At 43.0% G+C, this 25,303-nt stretch overlaps 2 protein-coding genes across 7 annotated transcripts in view; both read right to left on the bottom strand.

Moving 5' to 3' along the window:
* The window catches only part of RAB27A (RAB27A, member RAS oncogene family), a 79,270-nt gene extending 61,181 nt beyond the window's left edge, over window positions 1-18,089 (bottom strand). Inside the window, exon 1 of one of the 4 annotated variants that reach the window (XM_075006810.1) lies at window positions 17,908-18,089. The gene's annotated coding sequence lies outside the window, so the exon portion shown is untranslated. The other 3 variants (XM_075006813.1, XM_075006812.1, XM_075006811.1) reach the window with 3 other exon arrangements.
* Window positions 18,090-23,173: 5,084 nt separating this feature from the next.
* PIGBOS1 (PIGB opposite strand 1) lies at window positions 23,174-25,260 on the bottom strand. 3 transcript variants are annotated; one of them, XM_075006857.1, is made up of 3 exons: window positions 25,104-25,224; window positions 24,333-24,425; window positions 23,174-23,562 (listed from the first exon to the last, which is right to left on the bottom strand). In XM_075006857.1, exon 3 carries the CDS (start codon window positions 23,476-23,478, stop codon window positions 23,320-23,322), a length of 159 nt encoding a protein of 52 aa, XP_074862958.1. In that variant the 5' UTR covers window positions 23,479-23,562; window positions 24,333-24,425; window positions 25,104-25,224; the 3' UTR covers window positions 23,174-23,319. The 3 variants fall into 3 exon arrangements, with proteins under 3 accessions (XP_074862958.1, XP_074862959.1, XP_074862957.1); XM_075006858.1 differs by lacking the exon at window positions 24,333-24,425 and having other exon boundaries at window positions 25,219-25,260; XM_075006856.1 differs by lacking the exon at window positions 24,333-24,425 and having other exon boundaries at window positions 25,104-25,238.
* Between the last annotated feature and the right edge of the window lie 43 nt (window positions 25,261-25,303).

The raw sequence follows: 25,303 nt of genomic DNA, 5'->3' as shown, positions 1-25,303 counted from the left end.
TACCAAACAGAACAGAATTTCCTAAGTCAGGATTGCAAGGTAACAAACATTTATTTCCCAAGTCTTTGGAGGCTGAACATGTTCAGCTCTCTGAGGAAACAGGTTCTAACCCTACTGTTCAAAATGCCTCAGTTGAAAAAACAAAATGTACTTTAAGAACTAATTGCAATTAGTTTTCTGTTGTGCTGGTAGGTAAAAATTAAAGAAGATTCAACAGTATAAGTATAGGTTAAATCCCTTGATAATACCAGTTTAAAATGCCTTGTTTGTTCAGTTTAAGACAAGATTCCATTCCAGCAGCTTGCTCTTAACAGATTTTCCAAAGGATTCTCCTTAGTTTCCTTCTGAAACCAAGACTTCTAGTTTCTGCAGCAAACAGCAAAAGCAGCCTAGTACTATGTCATTGGAGCACCTTATCTGAAATTAGCAATTTAAAAAATAATCAAACACCAATCCTGCTCTATAGCCAAAGAACATTTCAAAACAATGCTGTCTCACTGACTGACTTTAGGCTAAGGTTCCTGCTCCCACAGAAGTAAAGGAAAGTTTAGCAATCAACTTCAAAAGGACAAGAATCAAGCTCTTACCAGGAACTGTTCAAATTTGGAAAGTGATGACATTTTTTCCTTATGCCTCACCCCTTCTTTTCCATTCTGATATCAGTGCAAGTTCAAAGAGGATGTAACCAAATATAGCCCTGCAATTCAAGCCCTGGATTGTCAGACCAAATCTGAGCAGTTATAGGAACACATCAGTAAGGATACGTAAGCCCCTTCATTTTCAATTTAAGCTGATTTTTATTGGAAAAAAAAAACAAACGGGTTTTAAAAAATATTGTTTGCTTTTTCTGATTGATACAAAGTAGAGTGACAGTAAAATATTTAAAAAATAATTAATTAAGAAAATACAATATATAGCACGCCGTACCTTTTTTGGAAAAAAAAAAAAAATTAGGAGCTGGTACTCAGCTGGCTCCCCACACCCTGCCCCCAGCCAGTCCTGTGGCGGAGGCTGCCAAGGTGCCGGTACACAGCAGCGGCACAAAAAAAGCACTGGCTATACGTATTACAATAAAATCTTACTATGCGTATCTATGCAAAGCCATCTGTTGAATTAAAACTATGTATTAGTCCATAACAATTTTTTAACCAGTGGTACCAGTACCCTTGGGGGTAACACCAACTCATCTAGATATCTGCCCAGTTTTACAACCGACTATATAATAAACGAGTAAAGCCAGTACTACCTAAAAGCTCATTCAGACAACGATTCACTTCTAGTGCTTCATATGCTGAAATGTAAGTACAATATCTCTATTCCAACTCATTTATTTGATAGTAAGATGGTAGAAAGCCATCAAGTTTTCAGTGGTTGTCTTCTGTGATATTTTTGCATGTTTTTAATTTTTCAAGCAAGGTATAATGTGGTGGTACACAAAACAAATCTGACTCCTGAAAAAGAATATGGTAATCTTTTTTCAAGACCTCAGATTACCCTAAAACTATGTTTGTCAACTAGTGGTACACGTACCTGTCAGAGAAGTCTGGGCATACTTTTTTTTTTCCTTTTCTTTTTTTCTTAAAAAAAAAAAAAGGTACTTTATAAAAAAAGGTTAAGAAACACTGGTCTAGAAAATACACACAAACTGTCACACAAACTCTGAAATGTGTGTGCCTCTGAAGGTACTGATGAATCTCACAATTATATACACATTTCAAGCTGCTAGCAGATGATGGTTTAAAGAGCTGATGCATTAAAATAGGAGGAAAACAAAAATCTGTAATCAGGATACATTTTAGAACATAAGAAGATATTTGAAAATTTAAAAAAAAACAGAAGAAAAGGGTGACACTAAGTGTATGTGCTGGAAATGGTGTAGCATCAACCTTGACATTCAATTGAAACAGATTAAAGAAAAATTGCAGAGCAAAGAACACTCAAGACTAAAACAAGAAGGCAACAACAGAAACTACAATACGTTGGAATCAGCATTCATCAGGGCACAACAGAAAGAATGAAATCAATACAAGGTAAGAAGTGAATTTGTGCATGTTTTTCAAGGCAGCCACTAGATCCTGTTCATGGTCCACTGGGAAACTCTGACTGAATTTGGCAAGGATTTTGAAGCTGGACAGAAATTTCATTCAATCTGACCAAGAAATATTTGGAGGAGAAAGTTGTTGCTCTCACCAAAAATTTAAAGAGATTAGCTGGAAATTTAGTTAGTTCTTTGATTTTTGACCAATTGCCAGATGTTCAATCTCCCTGCACAGGGATTTTATTTTCAGTTTTTGATTTTGTTGTGAAGAAGCCTGCACTCATTTTTGCAATTTTGTAGTTTACAAAGTCAGATTGTGTAAGTAAAGTTTTATATGAACATGCACCTGGAAGGATGCAACAACAGTGAATTCCAATTCGGTTTCTGAGTTTAACACAAGATGTAAAGGTGAATGAAAATCTTGAGTTGCTTTGTATTGTCTTGACCAGCTCACTTGCTGAAGGTCCCTGTCCTCCTTTCAACAGGCGTTCCCAAAATGACTGATCTGACAAACTTTGTTATACAGGCTGAAGCAGTTTTTAAGAACTGAAGTAAAACAAAAAAGTCTTTTCTATGTTGTTTACGAAGAGATGGCATTTGAATACAACATTCCAATAGCAGTCATACTGACAGGATGGTTTTGTATTTTTTGGCAGCACAGAGTGTTCAGAGAGCGTAGGGCATCTTAGTGTGACTTTTATATCACACAGAGTTCGACTGTGGAAAAAGCCAAAAAGTGGCAGTGTCAAGTGACTACTCAAGAAGTTACACAAAGTCTTAATACAAAATCCAAACTCCTGAATGAAAACCTCAACCACTGCATGAAGCACAGAAGAAACTGGAATGCAATTCTTTAACCAAACAGCTTATTTTCTACCAAAGAGGTATATGGCATTCTGGCCATGTCTACACCAGCAAAACACTTTGAAATGGCCAAGCAATAGCCATTTTGCAGATTACTAATGAGATGCTGAACTGCATATTCAGTGCCTCATTAGCATGCCGCCAGCCACAGCTCCTTTAAATTGTCACTTTTCGCAGCCGCGCGGCTCATCCAGACGGGTTCTTTTTGAAAGGACCCCGCCAACTTTGAAATCCCCTTATTCCTATCTGCTGATAGGAAAAGTTTCCCAGTATCTGCTGATAGGAATAAGGGGATTTCAAAGTTGGCGGGATCTTTTGAAAAGGACCTCTATTTGGACAAGCTGCGCGGCAGCGAAAAGCAGCAATTTCAAAGAGCCGCGGCCAGCAGCATGCTAATGAGGCACTGAATATGCATTTCAGTGCCTCATTAGTAATCTTCAAAATGATTATTTGCATGGCTATTTCGAAGTTTTGTGCTAGTATAGACGTAGCCTCTGCCTACTATCCCTACAGAAGTTTCTCACAAAAGTACATCTAGGGAAATTTAAAAAGCAAATCTTTTCACGTCTATGTTGCCAGTCAGTGAGCAAGACAGTCTTGCAAAAAGTTTGCTAAATTTTTGCAGAGAGTTGTCAAAGAAGTGGGAAGCTACTGTCATTTACCATGTCCCCTGAAGCTTTTCACAATGAATCATCACTCTAGAAAATCATTACAGTACTTGACTCCCATCGTAAAACTGTGGCCTCAGCTGATAAGTATAGTATATGCTCACATAATCTCCCCCTTTATGGCTTCAATGAACAAAGTGCAAAACAGCAAAGCTAATTCCACACCTCCATGGCAATGCTCTCCCTGGACAATTACTCCATCACTTCTCTTGAACTCTCGAAAATCCATCACACCAACTTTGAGCAGCGCGGCCCCTCACAACTTGTGTCAAACCTAACTCAAATGATGTAGAGAGAGCATTTTTGAAATTCAGCGACCTCCAAGACCGTAGCAGAATAGAAAAAAGACTCATTAAAAAGATTCTTATGAGCCTACATTATACAGGACTTTTGGAAATGATACTGAAGGACTTCACATAAAACAGTTGAGCTAGTTTATAAATACTTTAATATATTATGCCCAATTATTAAATGTAAATATTTATAGGCTAATAGTTCAAAGACTGTAACAATTAATTGTTTATTCAAATGAAAAATTTTATTTTGGGATTAGAAGGGGTTTTTTTTAAACTCAGATGTCATTGTGTTGTCAGTTCTACTTTAGTTCTGCAGCAAAACACATAAGCTGTGTCTACACTAGCTCCCTCCTTCAAAGGGAGCATGGTAAGTATGGTGTCGGGACATTATTAATGAAGTCCTGCCGCGAGTATATGCAGCACTTCGTTAAGTTAATTCTCCCCTGCAGCAACTTCGAAGTGTTTAACATTCAAGTGCCAGCTCGCATGTAGCCGCGGCTCACCCGCCAGTACTTCGAAGTGCCTGGGCAACTTTGAAGTCCCTTTACTCCTCAAACTTTTGACACTTTGAAGTTGCAACGGGGGAGAATTAGCTTAATGAAGTGCTGCATGTGCCTGCAGCACTTCATTAATAATCTCCCAACTTCCTACTTATCATGCTCCCTTCAAAGTAGGGAGCTAGTGCAGGCACACCCATAGAATTCCATTTATCAAACTATTAATCTACCAAATACTTTTTCCCCTGTTCATCAACTCACCAAAGTAAATCCCAATATTTACCCTGGGAAAAAAGGTATTAATAATTTTTGAATTTACTTCCAGCTGTTTATCACTACAACAATGTCCCAGGAGCAAATAAATAAAATAAAAACCAAAAACAAAGGTTTCTACAGATGTGATGTTATGCACCAGCAGCAGCTTAAAATACTGAAATTCTACCTGAAATAAAAGAAAGGACAACTTACAGTAAAAGCAAAGAGAATTAAATCGAGAATGATGGCTATGCCTGGAGCACAGTCTGTCACTTATCAGAGCCAGATGTTTTGAAACCAGAAAATAAATACATTATCTGCTCTAAAATCTGAAATAAAGATACTAGCCTTTCACTACTATCCAAATGTTGAACATGAGTTAAGTTATAATTTAGAAATAGCCCTATGTGCTGTTGATAACCACAATACTATGCACTTCTCATGCTAAGATTAAAACATTAGTCATCCCACAAAACAGCAAAAAGTTACACAATGAAGACTGGTGTTAGGTGTGAATTTTAAGTGATTCCCTGACATTTTCATAGTGCAATGAAAATCTATTTGTAATGAAGCCAACACCATGTATTTACAGCAAGAACATACAGATGTCCCTTACTAATTATGAATCAATCATGCTTCAAAAGACAAGGGGAAGGGGAGAGAAGAACCAGACAAGCAGGTTCTCGCTTCTCCCAGGCACTAAAGTAAATTTTCTAACAATATGCTACCTATAAAAATAGCCTGATTTGGGTCAGACAATAGCCAACAAAAATCTTCACTTTTTTTGGCACTTCCATTGCCAGGAAGCTAGAGGAGTCTCAGCCTGTTGCCAGTCCTCACCTCTGATACCAGCCTCTACTCTACTTTGTTTGAAAAGGTTGTTTTCTTCCTCCACAGTGCTCATAGCAACCAATTTCATTAGAGCTCTTTGGCTGGGTAGCTAGGAAGACTAAACAAAATAACCAACAGTTACGAAAGCAGCAAGATAGCTGTTTCCAGGGTGACCTTGGTGCGCACATTTTCAAGGCTGTACAGCAAACTGTCAGACCAGACCAGACACTTCCAAGTAAGTAGAAATGGAGCTGAGGGGAAAAAAAAACACCCTTAAATAAGAACGGCTATACTGGGTCAGATCAAAGGTCCATTTAAGCCCAGTATCCTGTCTGCCAACAGTGGCCAATACCAGAGGGAACGAACCAAATAGGTAACTCTCTCTCTCCTGCCCTCCATCTCCAGCTTTTGGCAAGCAGAGGCTAGGGACACCATTCTTTAACCATTCTGGCCAACAGCCACTAGTGGACCTAACCTCTGTGAATTTATCTAGCTCTTTTTCAAACCCTGAATAGTGACAGAGAGATATAGTCCTAGCCTTAACAGCCTCCTCTGGCAGAGTTCCACATTTTGACTGTGTGCTGTGAGAAGAAGAATTTCCTTTTTATTTGTTTTCAAGCTGCTGCCCATTCATTTCATTTGGTGTCCCATAGTTCTTATTTTATGAGAATAAGTAAATAACTTTTTCTTGTTTACTTTCTCCACACCACTAATAATTTTGTATATCTCTATCATAGTCCCCCTTAGTTTCCTCTTTTCTAAGGAGAAAGGTCCTAGTATCTTTAATTTCTCTTCATAGGGGATCTATTCCAAACCCCTAATAATTTTAGTTGCCCTTTTCTAATGCAAATATATCTTTTTTTGAGATGAGGTGAAGTAGTCAAGATGTGGATATACCATGGTTTTATACACGGGCAATAAGATATTCTAAGTCTTGTTCTCTATCCTTTTTTAACAATTCCTAACATCCTGTTTGCTTTTTTGATTGCCGTTGCGCACTGCATGGAGGTTTTCAGAGAACTATCCACGACTCCAAGATCTCTTCCCTGATTAGTTGTAGCTAAATAAGTCCCCATCGTATTGTCTGTAGAGTTGGGGTTATTTTTTTCAATGTGCATTACTTTACATTTATCCACATTAAATTTCATTTGCCATTTTGTTGCCCAGTCACCTCAGTTTGGTGAGATTCTTTTGAAGGTCTTCACAGTCTGCTTTGGTCTTAACTATCCTGAGCAACTTAGTATCATCTGCAAACTCTGTCACCTCACAGTTTACCCCTTTCTCCAGAACATTTGTGAATAAGTTTGCAGATGACACCAAGTTGTTCAGGACAGTCAAAACCAAAAGGGATTGTGAAGAACTACAAAAAGATCTCAGCAAACTGAGTGATTGGGCAGCAAAATGGCAAATGAAATTTAATGTGGGTAAGTGTAAGGTAATGCATGTTGGAAAAAATAACCCAAATTACACGTACTACATGATGGGGTCAAATTTAGCTACGACAGATCAGGAAAGGGATCTTGGAGTTATAGTGGATAGTTCTCTGAAGACATCCACGCAGTGTGCAGCGGCAGTTAGTAAGGCAAATAGGATGTTAGGAATTATTAAAAGAGGGATCGATAATAAGACAAAAGATATCATACTTCCCCTATATAAAACTATGGTACGCCCACATCTCGAGTACTGCGTGCAGATGTGGTCTCCTCACCTCAAAAAAGATATATTGGCATTAGAAAAGGTTCAGAAAAGGGCGACTAAGATGATTAGGGGCTTGGAAAGGGTCCCATATGGGGAGAGGCTAGAGAGACTGGGACTTTTCAGTTTGGAAAAGAGGCGATTGAGGGGCGATATGATAGAGGTATATAAAATCATGAATGGTGTGGAGAAAGTGAATATAGAAAAATTATTTACCTTTTCCCATAATACAAGAACTAGGGGACACCAAATGAAATTGATGGGTAGTGGGTTCAAAACTAATAAAAGGAAATTTTTCTTCACACAGCGCACAGTCAACCTGTGGAACTCCTTGCCCGAGGCGGCTGTGAAGGCCAGGACTCTATTAGGGTTTAAAAAAGAGCTTGATAAATTTTTGCAGGTCAGGTCCATAAATGGCTATTAGCCAGGGATAAAGTATGGTGCCCTAGCCTTCATAACAAGGGCAGGAGATGGATGGCAGGAGATAAATCACTTGTCTTCTGTTCTCCTTCTCTGGGGCGCCTGGCATTGGCCACCGTCGGCAGATGGGATGCTGGGCTTGATGGACCTTTGGTCTGACCCAGTATGGCCATTCTTATGTTCTTATGTTCTTAAGTTGAATGGGATTGATCCTCAGACTGACCCTTGGGGAATGCCACTAGTTACCCCTCTCCATTCTGAAAATTTACCATTTATTCCTATCCTGTTTCCTGTCTTTTAACCAATTCACAATCCATGAAATGATCTTCCCTCTTAGCCCATGACAACTTAAATTACATAAGAGCCTTTGGTGAGGGACCTTGTCAAAGGCTTTTTGGAAATCTAAGCATACTATATCTACTAGATCCCCCTTGTCCATATATTTGTTCACCCCTTCAAAGAACTCTTAACAGATTAGTAAGACATGATTTCCCTTTGCAGAAACCTTGTTGACTTTTGCCCAACAAATTATGTTCTTCTATGTGTCTGATAATTTTATTCTTTACTGTTGTTTCAACTAGTTTGTCCAGTGCCAACATTAGACTTACTGGTCTGTAATTGCCAGGATCGCCTCTAGAATCATTTTTAAGTATTGGCATTACATTAGTTATCTTCCAGTCATTGGATACAGGAGGTGATTTAAAGGATAGGTTACAAACCACAGTTAACAGTTCCACAACTTCACATTTGAGTTCTTTCAGAACTCTTGGGTGAATGCCATCTGGTCCCGGTGACTTGTTACTGTGAAGTTTGTCAATTTGTTCCAAAACCTCCACTAATGACACCATCGTCTTGGACAATTCCTCAGATTGGTCACCCACAAAGGACTGCATAGGTTTAGGAGTCTCCCTAACATCCTCAGCTGTGAAGACTGAAGCAAACAATTAATTTAGTTTCTCTGCAGTTAATTTTTTGTCTGAGTGCTCCTCTTTTATCTCGATCATTTAGGGGGCCCACTGGTTGTTTAGCAGGCTTCCTGCTTCTAATGTACTTAATAAACATTTTGTTACTGGTTTTTGAGTTTTTTACTAGCTGTTCTTCAAACTCCTTTTTGGCATTTCTTATTACTTTTTCCACACTTAATGTGATGGAGTTTATGCGCCTTTCTAGTTTCCTGACTAGGATTTAACTTCTGCTTTTCAAAGGATACCTTTTTATTTCTCACTGTTTCTTTTACATGATCACTAAGCCACGGTGGCTCTTTTTGGATCTTTTACTGTGCTTTTTAATTTGGTGTACACATTTAAGTTGGGCCTCTATTATGGTATCTTTCAAACGTTTCCATGCAGCTTGCAGAGACTTTAGTCACTGTACCATTTAATTTCTGTTTAACTAACATCCTCACTTTTGCATAGCTCCCCTTTCTGAAATTAAATGCCAGGGTGTCCGACTGCTGAGAAGTTCTTCCCACCACAGAAGTTAAACGTTATTATATTATGGTCACTATTTCCAAGAAATCATGTTATAGTTACCTCTTGGACCAGATGCTGCACTTGACTGAGAACTAAAAGAATCACCTCTCCCCTTGTGAGTTCCTGTACCAGCTGCTCCAAGAAGCAGTCATTTAAGTTATTGAGAAATTTTATCTCCGCATCTGGTCCTGAGATGACATGTCAATATGGGGATAACTGAAATCACCTACTATTTATTGAGGTTTTTATTTTGATTGCCTCTCTAATCTCCCTTAGCATTTCATAGTCACTATCACTGCACTGGTCAGATAGCTTATAATATATCCCTACTGCTATACTCTAATTTGAGCATGAAATGTCTATCCATAGAGATTCTATGGAACATTTTGATACACTTGAGGTTTTTACTTCATTTGGTTCTACATTTTCTTTTACACATAGTGCTACTCCCTCACCTGCATGACCTGTTCTGTGCTTCAGATATATTTTGTACCCCAGTATGATTGTGTCCCTTTGATTGCCCTCATTCCACCAGGTTCCTGTGATGCCTGTTATATGAATATCCTCCTCTAATACAAGGCACTCTAATTCACCCATCTTATTATTTAGATTTCTAGCATTTGTGTACAAGCACTTTAAAAACTTGTCACTATTTATTCGTCTGCCCTTTCCTGATGCTTTCGGTTTTTTTTCAAGTGATTGTTTCTTTTCTGATACAGCCCATACTTTATCCTCTTCCATCCTCTCCTCCTGACTAAAACCTAGACAAGCTCCATCAATAGAGTCTCCTCAAAGATAAGTCTCTGTTTGATCCATGTGCTTCTCTGCACCAATCAGCCTTCCCCCATCTTTTAGTTTAAAAACTGCTCTACGACCTTTTTAATGGTAAGTGCCAGCAGTCTGGTTTCCACTTTGGTTTAGGTGGAGTCCAATCTTCCTGTATAGGTTTCCTGTATCCCAACAGTTTCCCCAGTTCCTAATAAACCTCAATCCTTCCTCCCTACACCATCATCTCATCCACATAGAGAATCTGAATTTCCGTGTGCCTATGTGGCCCTGCACGTGGAACTGGAAGCATTTCTGAGAATGCCAGAGAGGTCCCAGATTTCAGTCTCTTTCCTAGTAATCTAAATTTGGCCTCTCGCACGTCTCTCCTACCCTTCCCTATGTCATTGATACTGACATGTATCATGACCACCGGCTCCTCCCCAGCACTACACATAAGTCTATCTAGATGCCTTGAGAGATCCACAACCTTCACACCAAGCAGGCAAGTCACCATATGGTTTTCCTGATCATCACAAACACAGTTATCTATGTTTCTAATGATCTAATCTCCCATTATGAACACCTGCCTTTTCCGACTGACTGGAGTTCCCTCCCTGGGAGAGGCATCCTCAGTGCGCGAGCGTACCACAACATTATCTGGAAGGAGGGTCCCCAACTATGGGATGCTGCTGTTGATTGCTCTCCTTCCCTGAGCCTTCACCCTCCTTAATAGTGCAAGGGCTGCCTGACTGGAGCTGGGACAATTCTACAGTGTGCCTGAAAGCCTCATCAACATACCTCTCTTATCTCCTCCAGTTCAGCCACCCTGGCCTCCAAAGCCCAAACTCAGTCTCTGAGGGCCAAGAGCTCCTTGCACCAAATGCACACATAGGCCAGCTGCCTGTGGAGTCAGTAATCATACATTACATTGGATGCAATAAACAGGATAGCCCCCATTCTGCTACTGGGCTTCTGCCTGCATTTTCTATGGATAATTAGATTAGCTATGGGGTTCTTATTTAAATTCAGTAGTCTGGGATATAATTTTTAGTATCAAAGTTTTAAAGAATGTCAAAAGTAACTAGCTCCCTCTCAGGTCCCCCTCAAAACACCCTCCTGTTTGCAATCACTGTGGTCACTTGCTAGCATGCTTTATACAGCTCTGGCCTTCCCAACTGGTAGCCCCTCCCCTGGCAATGGCTTGACCAAAGAGCAGAGAGTTCTAGCTTTTAAATCTTAACTGCCAACCTCAGCACATGATCTTTCAAAACAAGCAAACAGCTCAGCACATGGTCTTTCAAATACACAAACAAACACAAGCCCAGTACACAGTAGCAAGTAATGCCCCAAAAACACACACTCCAGACAGACAGCCACTTACCCAACAGTCCTATGCTCCTCCACCATGAGAGCACCCCTCTCAAAACTCCCTTCTGTTTGCAATCACCCTGTTCACAAGCTCAGAATGAAAGCACTTCTGCAGAACTGTCATCAGCATCTGTTCTTCCACATAGTGCTATGCGTAGCCAACATTGTCCATGCTCTTAACTGTAGTGTTCCAAAAGGATTAGCTCAGGAAAGGACAATGCAACAATCAGAAGTACAGTACTTCTTGCTTTGTGCCACCATTCCAACAGGTAGATCTTTCTATCATCCACTACTTGTAAGAGGGACTGAGTTTCAGAACCACAGTCATGGAATTATTTGCTTGATGTTCTTGTGCAATTACCAAAATGCATGCATTAAGTAGGTATTTTATTTGCACTTACAAATTGCCAGCTAGGTGCACTCTTGGCAACAAAAAAAACAAGCAATCCTGTAGCAAAGACTAACAAATTTAAATATTAGCTAATGAGCTTTCATGGGTTAGAACCACTTCTTCACATGTAACACTTATATACCCAATACATGCACAGAATCATTGTAAAGGAGTGAGCAAGATTAGAAACCCAGGCACAAACTGAGCACTCTAAACAAGTCACAATCCCCACCCATTCATCATTTGATAACAAATCATTTGTATCTCCAGACAGAAACACAGCACAAAGGCCGTGGCTACACTACCCCCACCTTTTGAAAGGGTATGCTAATGAGCCACTTTGGCAGATGCTAGTGAGGCACTGCCATGAATATGCAGTGTCTCATTAGCATAATAGAAGCTGTGCATGTTTTGAAAGTGCTGCTTTCGAAACGCATGCTGCTCATGTAGACAGGGGCCCTTTGAAAGGACACACAGACTTCGAAAGCCCCTTCTTCCTATTTGGGAGTTTGCTGGGATAAGTATGTGAGCTGAAGAGGCGATTTTGTTCATAAAAGTTATGCAGACAAAACCTTGTAGTTTAGACCCAGCCGAAAGAGAGCAGGCTTCCACTCAAAAAAGGCAAGTTACATAGGTGAGGTGCTACTCAGGGCCAGTCAGGGAGAAGACTAATAAGGCCATTTGGCCTTGGCCTCAAGTTCCAAAGGGGCCTCAAATTTAGACACTTGTTACTTTTTTGGCATTTGATAAGTTTTGCAACTTGTTTTTATGTGCATCCCTCAATAAGTAGTGCATATGCAAGAAATAAGCCAGCTACAGTCTTACAGACTACTGGGACTATAATGAAACAATTGCAGACTTTGCTCATAGATGTGAACTGTTCATTCTCATAGTTCAGAATTGGGAATATCCGATCCCGTTCACAGAAAATAAGAAAATTTCCAGTCCGAATCCTCACCTTAAAGATTCACATCAGTTTTGACAAGGAATTTCCTGGCTCCATCTGCTGGATGACTAGCTTACTTGCCTTTTACAATGCTGGCTTGTGAATTCCTACTAGAGCTCCACTTCCTTTTAAAAGGGACTACAAAAGGGACTACTGACACACATGTATAGATAAGCACACATCTGTGATGCTATGCTACACAATCCATTAGCCCCCTCTTCCTCCAGCAACCTAGGATGCTATCCATTTGCTTCTCTCTCAGCTCCTTTTATTCATTTTTCCCATTTTAAAAGAGGGCCCATGTGAGTGAAAAGCCAGGACCCCGTCATTAAGTGATTCATTGAAGTAGTATTTTGGCACTTCTAACATTTTTTCCTTCAATTCTCCAAAATTAAATTCTCTGAATTTCCAAACATTTTGGAAATAACTGGCCCACAGAAGAAGATTAACCATTGTAACACCTGCAAAACAAACAAACCAAAAAAACCAAAACATCCACGCACCCACCCAGTGGCTCAAATACTACTGATGTGAAAGTACTGCCACACACTTATTTTACCAATCGTCACTGTTCTAAGGTGGCAACCCAAGGAACCCTATTTTGAGTTAAAATTTTTCAGACACCCAAACCCCACCCCTGCCCTGCCACAGACCCCTTTTCCAATCTACCCCTTCCCCCCAAGGCCCCACCCCAGCTCTTCCCATCCGCACCCCCTCTCCTCATCTCTTTCTGCCCCCTCCCCCAAGCAACCCCTTTCCTTCCCCTTCTACCAAGCACTTCCTGTACACTGCAGAACAGTTCCTATGTATGGAGGAGGCATAAGGAAGGAGGCAGAGATGTTGAGGGGGAAATTGATCAGTGGGGCCAGAAGACCCCCCCCAGAGCACCCTCATGGATCCTGAGGCGTCTAACTTAGTTTGAGAAATGCTGCTGTGTACCATGCATAGTTTGGATACCTAGCAAACTACCACAGTTTTAAAACTGAAATAGTAATCAAGGAAGAGGGGAGAGAGAACCTGCTGATGTCCTACTCCTTTCCCTGCATGCTGCTGCCAGCAGGGAAAAGAGCAGATTCCCAGTGCTGTCCTCAGGCAGGGCTGCCACTGTGCGGAGCCAAAGAAATAGAGTTCTATGGAAAGACAGTGGGCAGGGCTGGGGTCGGGCTCTTTTCCCTGTGGGGAGGTGCAGGCAGAGGAGAAAGGAGCACACCTCCAAGAGCTGTACAGCCTCCTCTCCATCCAGATACCATCAGCTGGGAAAGGAGGTGTGGAGGAGAAGAGCATTAGTACCCTGGGCTGGGGCAGAGCTATGTGGAGAGTCACATACCCCTGCCTTAGCTAGTGTGCCTCCCCTCGCTATCAGGAAGAAATTAAATTTTATTTTTATCAATGGATGAACAACAGTGCAGACCCAATCTGTCCCTCATGTTTCAAAGGAGAAACATACTCTGGAACTATCTGCAATCAACACAGTCCTGCAAAGATTGACACATATGCTTAGTTTTAAGCATACAGCTAGTACCACTGCGCTAAATAAAATATGCACAAATGTAAATTTCTGTATGATCAGCAATAAGCAAAATATAAAATTGGATAAAATTAATGTGAAGCAGAATATTTACTTAATTTCTCTTGCAATTTTTAAGTCAAATGCCTAACGTAATTTAACATAATTTTAGGGACACCTACTTATTACATCATAAAATATAAATAATAGGAGATATAAACAAATACCAGCTAGTCTCTTGGGCAATCTGCAATACCCATTATACCTGCTCTGAAACAAAATACTCATTTTCTAGACTTTGCAAAAGGTATCTCATTCTTATTAACTCTCCTTGAAAGTGAGTACAGGGTTTTGTGATGGAATGATAGGCTAATTAACGGTCAATGTGCTAGCACACCAGACACATGACAGTATCAGAACTATTCTCCAAAAACACCACCTACACAAAAGTGACTGATTGCTACCAAAATATCTTTGTCTGTATACCTAAATCCAGTTAAAAATCCCTTTAGCTCAACATTCTTCTCTTTAGAAGGAAAAGAAAAAAATAAACTAGAATGTTTCTGCCTCATATGGTGAAGAAAAGGCTTTTAAACCATAGAAAATGATTAAAACAAAAGCCTCACTGGACTAGAGGTTTTAAAATTCTAGTCTGTAAAGTATTTTAAAATGAAAAATTCTAAGTTATACAATGTACCATCAATGCAGAACTACTTTACAAACACTTAAATAAGATCTTTTAACAACAAATTTGAATCACTGACTAGACACCACAGTATATTACAATAGCATTATTCATTTTTATTATACTTCTAAGGTAATCTTTCAGCATCATGAACTCTATCACCATACCTGCTCTTTCAAGCTATGTCTACACTAGCCCCTTCCTTTTGGAAGGGGCATGGTAATGAGTGAGGTCGGAAGATGCTAATGAGGCACTACCATGAATATGCAGTGCCTCCTTAGCATAACGGCAGATGCAGCGATTCAAAAGTGCTGTTTTCGAATCACGCACCACCCATAGAGACAGGGGCCTTTCGAAGGGACTCCCCAGTCTTTGAAAGCCCTTTCTTCCTAATACCAGAAAGGAAGAAGGGGCTTTCGAAGACGGTGGGGTCCTTTCAAAAGGCCCCCATCTTCAGGGGCAGCACATGATTCAAAAGCGGCACTTTCAAATCACCGAAGCCACCATTATGCTAATGAGGCACAGCATATTCATGGTAGCACCTCATTAGCATCTTCCGACCTCGCTCATTACCATGCCCTTTCAGGGGCTAAGGTAGACACAGCTTCAGTGTTTGAATTGCGGACTGTGTTCTTTTGTACCAGTCAGGAAAACAGTGACAGAAGTCCTATCAGCACCTAACACAATGGAATATTGGTACATAACTAGCTAACCTATGCACAAAGTTAGCAGAAATAATAAATAAGGAAAAATAGCTTGGAAAAGAAAAGGGAAGGGGATCCAACACAAGTGGCAAGACATATCCAAGACACAAAACACTTAACATATACTAATTATATGCTTGAAATGAATGACTTCTGGTAATTGAGTTTATTCATAAATTGATACATTTCTAGTAGGTCACAAACAAACCTGACATCACACTGCAATTCTAAAGAAAGTTATCTTTCCACTATTATCTGACATAAGCGTCTACTCCTAATCAGGTTTTTTCTATCACCCACGTATCTAAGACTAATAGTTAGGTGTATGTGTCTGATCATTCATGCAGTCAAGATGTTCAGATTAAGATATGATGATGCAGCTCAAAGCAGAAACAGATGTTAAAGTTAGAGTTTTCAGACAGAGAAGACATGCCCTTTAGAATTTACATAAAAAAATGAGGTCAAGGATACTGTTTTCGACAAGTATGACATTTTAAATAGACAGGCAAAAGCAAGGGAAAAGTTACCTTAATTAGTCTTTGCTTTGCTGTTCCGTAGTTCTAAAAACCAAAATCTTGGTTTAGCAAGGAACTGCATTGCAAGTCACTACTGGATGTACAACATCACTGAATCAGTTGAGCTAGCTCACTCTTTTAAAGCTCACTTCCGTAGGGATGGCAGGCTCTCATTAAGTAATGCTCAAATGTTATAGTTATTAGTATGTGCAAAACCTATTGAAAATACATTTCTATTATTCCCTCATCAGCCATTAACTCACCTCAAGGCTCCCTCTCCTTTTTTTAAAACAAATTAGGCAACACCATTAATTTTAAGTCCTTAGTGTTGGGCTGCGCATGGTTTCTGTAGCTGTGTGCGCTCAGGCCCTGATGCTGCAATCTGAACTACTTCCCATAAGAAAGTTAAATGAATGCATAAATAATTGCAAGATCAGAGTTTAAGTGCTCTTCCCTACAGCATATGAATTAGGCCCTGATCCTGCAAACATTATACAGGTATTATTTGAGGCACATAATCTCACTAACTTCAGTAAGACTATTCCAATGTAAGAAGCTAAGCACATCCTTAAGTATTTGCAGGGCAGAAACACTAAAAAGTTCATAGACCTGAAAGACGGTAATAAAATCCAACTTGCTCCTGGCAACCAGATCTTTGGAAAGCCAAGCCTGGCAATGCTCCCTTTCAAATAATTCAGTATTTTTGTTTTACAAACTTCACCATGTTTGCCGAGCCCAGAGCTGCAAGGAAAACGTGTCTTGCTTATTTTAAAAGATAACCCCAGGATATCTTGGAGCCAATTTAACATTACAATTAAAAAGAACTCCTCTTTCCCTTTCACTCTAATAGAACTCCAGATTAGCAAGGTTAAACCAACAAATGCACTAACATCTGTCATTTGTTCTCCCACCGGCAGAACCCCAGATCAGCCTGGGCAAGACAGTAAATGAGACCAAATACAAAGCTATTTCCAGACACACACACATGCCCATCCGGTATGGGGAGAGCCTTGCCTGTGTTTTGCTTAAGCAATGGTTCCCAAAGCATAGTACAAACAAGAGGTTCTGGGGCACCTTAAAGACTAACAGCTATTTTGGAGCATCAGCTTTCGTGGGCAAAGACCCACTTTGTCAGATGTTGGTTTTGCGTGGGTCTTTGCCCACGAAAGCTGATGCTCCAAAACAACTGTTAATCTTTAAGGTGCCCCAGGACTTCTTGTTTTTGCAGACACAGACTAACAGGGCTCACCCTCTGAGACCGGTCCCCAGGGGTGGTACATGTATCATCGGTGGTGGGCACAAGGATTTCGAGGGCTACACAGCAGAAAAGAAATCACTAAAACTCAGGAGCTAGGCACTGGCCAGCACTGGGAGAGGGGGACGCCAGTAAGGGTGAAGTGCCCAAAGGGGTACACCAATGTGTGCAGTGTGGGCTTAGCGCAGCCATCTAACCTCTCTTGGAAAAGTTTCTACTCTACCGCCCAGGGGAGCTGCCAAGCGCTAGTGAGTGCGGGAGAGGCAGGAAAGGGTTCAAAGCCCCCCCGGGAAGCCTCCAAGCGAGAGAGCGCTTGGCCCTGGCGAGGACTCAGGGAACGCGCAGCGGCAGGAGGCTCCCGGGCTGGGGGGAGGGGGGGGAACCAGCGGCGGGTGGGGGGCTTTTTCCTTCAGCGTCCAGCCACTTTCCCAGGGTCCGAGCCGGGGAGCCCACCCCGCCGGCGGCGCCGGGTTTTATACCAACACCCACCGCTCGGTCCCCGCCCACCAGCCACGCCCCGTCCTGCCACAGCGCCCATCTCCCCCGCCAGCCGGGGGCGCCCCGCAACCCGGTCTCGCCGCCGGGACTCACGGGGGAGCCGAGGCCGCGCAGAGCGGGGCCGCCCGTCTTCCGGGGAGTGACCCGCTGCTCGCTCGCCCGGTACCCCTCGCTCCCCCGCAGCCTGTCGGGGCGCGCCTCACGCTGGAGGCCCGCGGTCTCGCAGCCCCTTACCTGGCGGCCGCTCGCCCCCGCAGGCCCTGGCCAGCACCGAGTCCCTCCGGCCCCGCTCTCTTTTGGGCAGCGAGCGCCTGTTTTCCGTCAAGGCGACATCACTTCCCGTAAGGCCGAGCGAGGGGCGGTTACTGCCCCTCCCCGCCCCCCCGGGCAGCCCTGGCGGCCGGAGCCCCGCGCCGGGCGCGGCCAGGCCCCAATCCCTCTGCCTGACCGCTAACGTGACCGGGAGCGTCCTTACCTCCGGCGCCGGCTCCTTCCCGAGCCAGCGCACGTGTGTGGCGCGGTGGCCCTGGGCGCGGCGCTGCCCCGCTCCCGGCATGACGAGGCTCCGTTACCCGGGGGCTCTGCAGCGCTCGTCCCCCTTCTTCCTCCGCCCAAATTGCTGGAGCGCCCCTGCGCCCGCCCGGCTCCCGGGGCTGTGACCTACCCGCGGTAGTCTCGCCTCAGGGGCAGGGCTGGGGGAGCTCCCCCACACTCACCCCTGCCCTGCTGTTACTTACAGTAGCGCTTGTCTCTGCAGATACACACCTCAACCAGGTTGTTGATCACAGCTTAACTTTGCCCCCAGATCCCTGGGAGGAATTTCGAAAGGGGAGGGTTTTTTGTTTTGTTTTGTTTTTTTGTAAATGTGGACCACCCCCACCCCAGCAGGCCTTGTCCTTCTCTCACCAACCCCTAGCTCTGCAGCTGGCCGCCACATCTTACCCCCCTTCTAATTCTCTTCCCTCCCCTCTGTACAGGCCTGGCCCTGTATATCTATCTAGACCAAGGGTAGGAAGCTCTTTGGGATAAGGGACCACTGACCCAGAGAAAAAGCAGTTGAGGGTCACGTGCAAGTGAAAAGCAAAACAAGGTAATAGATATAGTTCCCCACAGCCACCGGGGAGCAGAAATAAGACATTCACCTCCCTACCCTCACCCTCCACCCAAAAGTCTAGTGGGACTGAGATTAGTAGATTTTGAGGGGCTCCTCTAGGTTCTAGGGCTGGGGCTGAACATGCAGGTTTCAGTGTATGCAAGGGGATGCCATGGAAAGGTCTGGGATGGGGTCAGGGTAGGACATAGGGTGCATGGTCTGGGTGGGAGGTAGGGTGCAAGTGTGGGCTGGGGGTATGGCACCTAGGGGGTGGAAGGAGTGGGTGGGGGCTGGAGTGGGTGGGAGGGCACCAGGGGGGTGGAAGACAGGAGTGTTCAGGATGTGAGAGATGGATGCAGAGTCTGACTGGGAGGGGGCAGCAGATGGGGCCCAGGGGCAGCTCTTGGGGGAGAGCACTGGCTCCAGGCAACTTTGCATGCTTCAGGGAAGCATCCCCCCATATGAGTATTACCCCAACACCTCTTCCATGGGAGTGATGCCTGCCCATGGAGCACTTTCCCCCTATCTCAAGAGCCACTTTCCCATTGCCAGATAGAGCTTACAGTCTGGATCCAACCACGGTTTGCCTGGATCAGGCCAAGTACCAGCTCTGGCTCACACTCCTGCCAGGAGCAGGGAAGGAGAGATGAGCCCTGAGCCTCCCCAGTTGGATGCAGGCAAGCTGCAGGTTCCCATCTCCCATCTAGTCTTCAGGCCAAGGGAACTATGCTTATACACAATGAGATCCAGGATGGGTCAGGACTAGGGCTCAGTTCTTTAAATAACATAGTTAGACAGGTTCAAACTACTCTGTGGACACTCTTGGTTTTTTTCCCCTCAAATACTGCAAAATCTTTTGGATTTTTCTCCCCAGCTTGCATTTACAAAAATAAGCAGCCTCATAGCACCTTAAAGGCCAACAATTAGGTTATGCACTGCATCAAATTGGTTTGACTCAGGACAGCTCATCTTACCCATGAGAACTGAATACTTAATAAATAGAATTGTTAGCCTTTAAGGTGCTACAGGACTGCTGGTATTTAAGTTTATCATCTGTTGCAGCTGGCCAGCAAAGCATTTTACAGAGTAGGCATAATTAGCAGCCAATTAAATGTAGCTACCTCTGGAGCAGAGACCACCAGAGCAACACTACACAACACTGCTCAAAGTTGAGCAGATAGTCAAAGTGCAGAAAAGTGAATAGCAGCTGAACCCTTTTAACTAAAAACTTCTAATCTTTATTCTGGTATATCTTTTTTAAAAGTAACTTACATTTCTGGAGTATAAGGTGGAATGTTTATTAGAGAGAAAATGGGCTTGCAGGGTAAACATTTTTCCTCATAGTTAATTTGATAGCTCCCAACGTTCTGAATCTTTGCTTCCCTCTGGTGGCTGTTTTGTTTTGAAGACAACCCAAAATAATTCTCTTTCTCCAGCCTGTTCCTTCCTTCTGTTGTAAGAGATTCTCTCTGGCAAATACTGCCAAATTGAAGCATGGTATGCTGCTCCTTTTAGTAATGAGCCTTCAAGCATGCATACACTAAAACAATAATACACTGTTGCTTTAGAAATTTGACAGATACCATATTGTATGACTTAGTAAACTAAGAGTCAGATAGCCTTTATAAATGCAGAGATTATGATGAAGTGTGTGGCTGAAGCTCATACAATAGGTGGATAGTGGAGCCAGAAACAGAACTGAAGTTATGTCTACACTAGCCCAAAACTTCAAAACGACGGATAGGAATACACGGATTTGAAGTTGGCAAGATCTTTTCAAAAAGGAGCCCTGTCTGGGCAAGCCGCACAGCAAGCTGCAGCAATTTCAATGCGTCAGGGCTGCTGGCATTCTAAGGAGGCGCTGAATATGTATTTCAGTGCTTTGTTAGTAAACTTGAAAATGGCCATTTCAAGGTTTTGGGCTAGTGTAGACACAGCCAACACAGGGAATGACAACTAATGTCATTTTTTCCATCCATGTGCTGAATACATTTTTTCCTGTGTATTGAGGCATGGGTGAATGCGTATCACCAATAGACAAATGCTGGACACCTCACTTTGTCTTTGATATCCATGTTCTTGGGCTCAGAGAAGAAACTTAGGTAGACTAATGCTTGTGTAATAGGGCACTTGTGGTTGGAAGGTTAAATATACACCAAAGTCATAGCAGCTAGAATATAAAATAAACCTATTACATATTGAAATAAAACAATGAATAAATGTTAACCAGCGTTCCCTCTTTTTCCATTGATGGGCAGAACGAATTTTTTTGTAGACCAAGACATGCTGATGTGCACCACCAATAGAAACACTGACTAGCCGAGCAACGACAGCCAGCATGTTGGTTGGAACTGACTCTGCTGGGCAGCTGCCCAAGTACTCATCTTACCAGGGAAAACTGAAAGAAAGTATTATTTCTAAGGCTAGTGCTATACTATAGCTACAACCCCTCAGAGTTTTGAGCATTTCAGGAACCAGGAAACATATTTAACTGTTTGAGAACATGCTTGAGTTTTCCCATGCTCTTTTCAGCAAGCTGCAGTGAGAAGAGTGGCTTAGCTACACAAAGAGCTGTGCACAGCTCAAGATACATAGTCTAAAAAACAGGTTGTACGTGCCAATAATAGTTACTCATTTCATACCATTTGCTGTTCAAGACTGGAAACCTGGATTTGAGGGTGCAAGCTACCTCAACCTGCTCATTCAGGAAAGGCTAACAAAAAATAGAGATGAAATCCAGCTTCAAAATTTGCATCTTAGAGAAATTAAAGTAGTAAGAATTTCTCTCTACAAAAGACAGACCATAAAGTCAGTTTCACAACAAGTTCTGGCCACCTCAGTGATCTGATCACTTAGCAGCAGCAGGTAGAGCAGCCCCCAGCCACAGCAGGCCTGGGAGCAAGGGTGCTCCAGCCAGGCCTTAGCAGCTCCCAGTCTCCCCCCATTTAATTAGTTAACCCCTTAAATAATTAGATGGAATTTTCCATCCCTATTTGTAACATTTTAATGAACTGTCACCCATGTGCCAACACTTGAGCTAACAATTAAGGTAACCCTCACAGACCCCCACCCTCCAAACAACTGTAACCCTCTCCTGAAATGATTACTTGAGCATTCTCCATTTTCTTGTCTAAAGCACAGAGCTACAATTCTTTTCTTCAGCAACCCTGTATATCACCTGGCCTTCAGATGATCATTGTACCAGTCACCACCCACTCAACCTGTTCCTCTCCCCTGTTTACATTTCCTCACTTCACCTGCTATTGAACCATCAAAACAGCTACCTCCTTCACCACCTCAAAAATAAAGTTTTAAGGGTGCCATGGAGCTCTCCATGCTTCATGAAAATCCCTAACTTGGACATTTTATTCAAAGTGCATCATGATACATATATTAAAATTATTGCATCTTATTTTTGTGCATGTACTATTCTTGTATATAGAGTTAATACTAAATGTTAAATCTGTTTATAATTCTAGATGTACCAACAAGGGTCATTACTGATGACCAGAAACAGTGACTCAGTACTCAAATCAAAGATTTGTGAATGGCCATGTTTGTCATACAAGCCTAAACTGCAATTAGTCTTAGAAAGCCATATGACCATGCCAGCTGGTACTGGAATCCCTTTTGAACTTATTTTTCCCATGGGGATGCAGAGCATGGAACAAAGGGCTCCCTATGCAAGGGGAGAAGGGTCTATTTTAAAGCAATGGGAAGCCATCAGTCCTTTGTCTTCAGATGGCCTTTGAAACTGTCCAGCCCACCTTAAGAGGATATTTGACAAAGAATTTTGGAAGGCTGTTGACCCAGGCCAGAGCAGAGCTCATCTCTAACTAGAACCTGCTCCCCTGAGAGAAGAACAGTTCTTTAGGGAAAAAATTTGCATGTAACAAGTTTCTTAATGGATTAGAACTAGTTAAGATTTCCCCCCCACCCCCATTTTAATTTAGTATCTTACTTTTCACATGCAACCACTTAAGTCACCACCCCCTCACCGTACCTTTAAACCCTGGATTTAATTGTCTACTCCAATAATCTGACATGAGTCAAATTTATTAGGTGATGAGTTTTTGATAGTCTTAACAAGCAGTCCTGTAACACTTTAGAGTATCAGATTTGACTCTAGAATTTTCCAGCCCTCTGCTCACCCCATTAGGCAACATCACTCCCTAAAAGGCACTCTGTGTTTAACTTTGCCTAGTTTAACTGCATGAAGCTGTTAACAAGGAGCTTCTTAGTCACACACTCCATTCTCACCTCTCACTAGCTAAAGTATGCTTTTTATTCCCAGTGGAATTAGGATGAAGGGTAGAAAGAGACAGATTTAACTCTGAATTTTCATAAAACTTGAAGCCTATAATTAAACAAAAAAGTCACTGGAATCAAATCATTTAGCCATTTAAGTTACCAACTAACAAGCATTTATTTATTCTTCTTCAAGACAAATCAGTTCCATTTAGAATAAAATGATAGCATATTCTATACATTCTCAGGAATAAAAGTTTAGTGTGTCCAAGCCAATATGGCCAAGAAGCTCCATGTAAGTCCTGCTATTCTTTCTTCTCTTGTAGTTCTGGTGTTTGCAGCTTTTCTTTTAGTTTATTCTGGTCCTTGTGATATTGTTCAAATATTGGTTTATAGATGTAGATTCCTCCTACAATTCCAAGGAGAGCCCCCACAAAGATATGAGGTGACCCTTTACCATACATTTTAACTGCTAAAGCTGTAACTTGTCACACTAGTCTTCAATTAAAATGTAAATACTTCTGAGCAGCCAAGCAAAATCTTCAGACCTGCATGTAAGTAAAAGTGAACATTAAACAATATTCACACGTTGTTATCCAGAAAAAAATGAAGCATAGATAAGTAGCTATCAAGATTTATTTTGGGAAGCAGCAGCTATTAAAAAAACAAAACAAACAAACAAACCAAGCCCTGTAGTTATTCTGCCATCACCCAGGCACACAACCTCCATTTCAAACTGATCTGAACCATGAACAGAGGGGCCTGAGACCAATATAAAAAGATTTGTATTTTGCATTTAAAGTGAGACAGCATGAGAAGTAGGGCTCTGTTCCACTTTGAGAGCAAGAATTACAACTGTAGTTAACAGATGATCCTCAATTAGTATGGCCTTGTCTATGCTTCTGTAAAGCTTGATTTAAAAAAAAGAAGACACAAAATCTGAGGTAGGCAGTTGGCCTCTATGCTCCTCGCTATCATGAGGAGTAAGGGAAGTCAACATGAGAAATGCTCCTGTCAGCCTCCCTTTGGCTATATGCACACTAAACGTAAAAGACAAGCGCCAATACACAATTTTAGCTATGCCAATTGTGTAGCTAAAAATCGACTTATTGGCCGTTGACTTCAGTATCTGCCTATGCAGAGGATGTCCCTCTCGAGAAGTTCCAAGGTCAACTTTGACCCTGGAAAGCGCTGTTTCATACTTGCGTGAAATGAAAGCCCAGAAGATGGACCCTTCCATGGCGGTATGGCTGTAGTAGGGAAAATAGTCACAAATATCGATTTTCAATACCACAATTCTAGTTACACAGTTGCCTACCTGAAATCAGCATTCAGGTCTAGCGTAGGCCTGCCCTGGGTCTGTCCATGATGGAAAACAGGGCTAGACTCTTCAGAGACCACACACACTCCTCTGGAGGTACAAACCTTCTCTCAGCATCTCCCCCACAAAAGCTTTGCACAAATTCAACTCTCCCTCGGGAACCTGAAGCCAATTCCCGCCCCTTTGAGGGCCGCATTATCAAGGCGGCCCGGGGGAAGCTTACACCGTTACTGCTCTGCGCCCAGTTAGGGGATCCCGCCCGCCGCACGCACAGACAAACGCGCTGCCTTTGCCCCAGTAGTTTAGACTTCAGCGTCGGTCCCCTAAATCCCGCTCGCAGTGCCTGGCGCAGCGCCTCGCCCACAGCCGCCACACAGCTTAGGGCTCCGGGCCGCGTCCGACGTCAGGCAGGGGAGCGCCGAGAGCCGGGACACCCGAGACCAGTCAGCGCGGCAGAACTGAACGGGGAGCTGGCACCCAGCTTCGTGAGGGGGACCGAGCGCGGAGAGAGGCGCTTCCCGCCGCCCTGCGAAGGGGGCGCTTCCGCCGAGGCCCAGAGACCTGAAGAACGGGAGCAGGTAGGAGAATAAGGGGACGGCTCTCTAATCCCTCCCCCCGCCCCAGCGCTCGTGCGGGAGCCGGGGCACAGCAAAGCCCAGGGGAACAGACACGCCACTCGCTAACCAGGAGTCCCAGGGGAACAAGCGACAGCAGCTCCCGCCTTATCGCGCACAGCCCAGCTAATCTTAGAGCCGCGCGCTGCCTCACCTTCCAGGCCCCTTCGAACCGCTCAAGCGAGAAAGATGAAACCTCCAATGAGGCCAGACAAGCTACCGGAAGGACAGAACCTAACCCTCCCCCTTAGAAAAGCAGCTTCTCTTACTCTCCCCTCGCGAGGTTCAGGCTCAACGTCCGCCTCAAATACTCTTCAGCGCATGCGCTCACCCAGCACATGAAAGCTCCGCCCC

The sequence above is a fragment of the Carettochelys insculpta genome, chromosome 12, assembly GCF_033958435.1.
Source record: "Carettochelys insculpta isolate YL-2023 chromosome 12, ASM3395843v1, whole genome shotgun sequence".
Lineage (NCBI taxonomy): Eukaryota > Metazoa > Chordata > Testudines > Carettochelyidae > Carettochelys > Carettochelys insculpta.
Note: the sequence above shows the minus strand (reverse complement) of the source record. Positions and strands in the feature narration are given on the sequence as shown.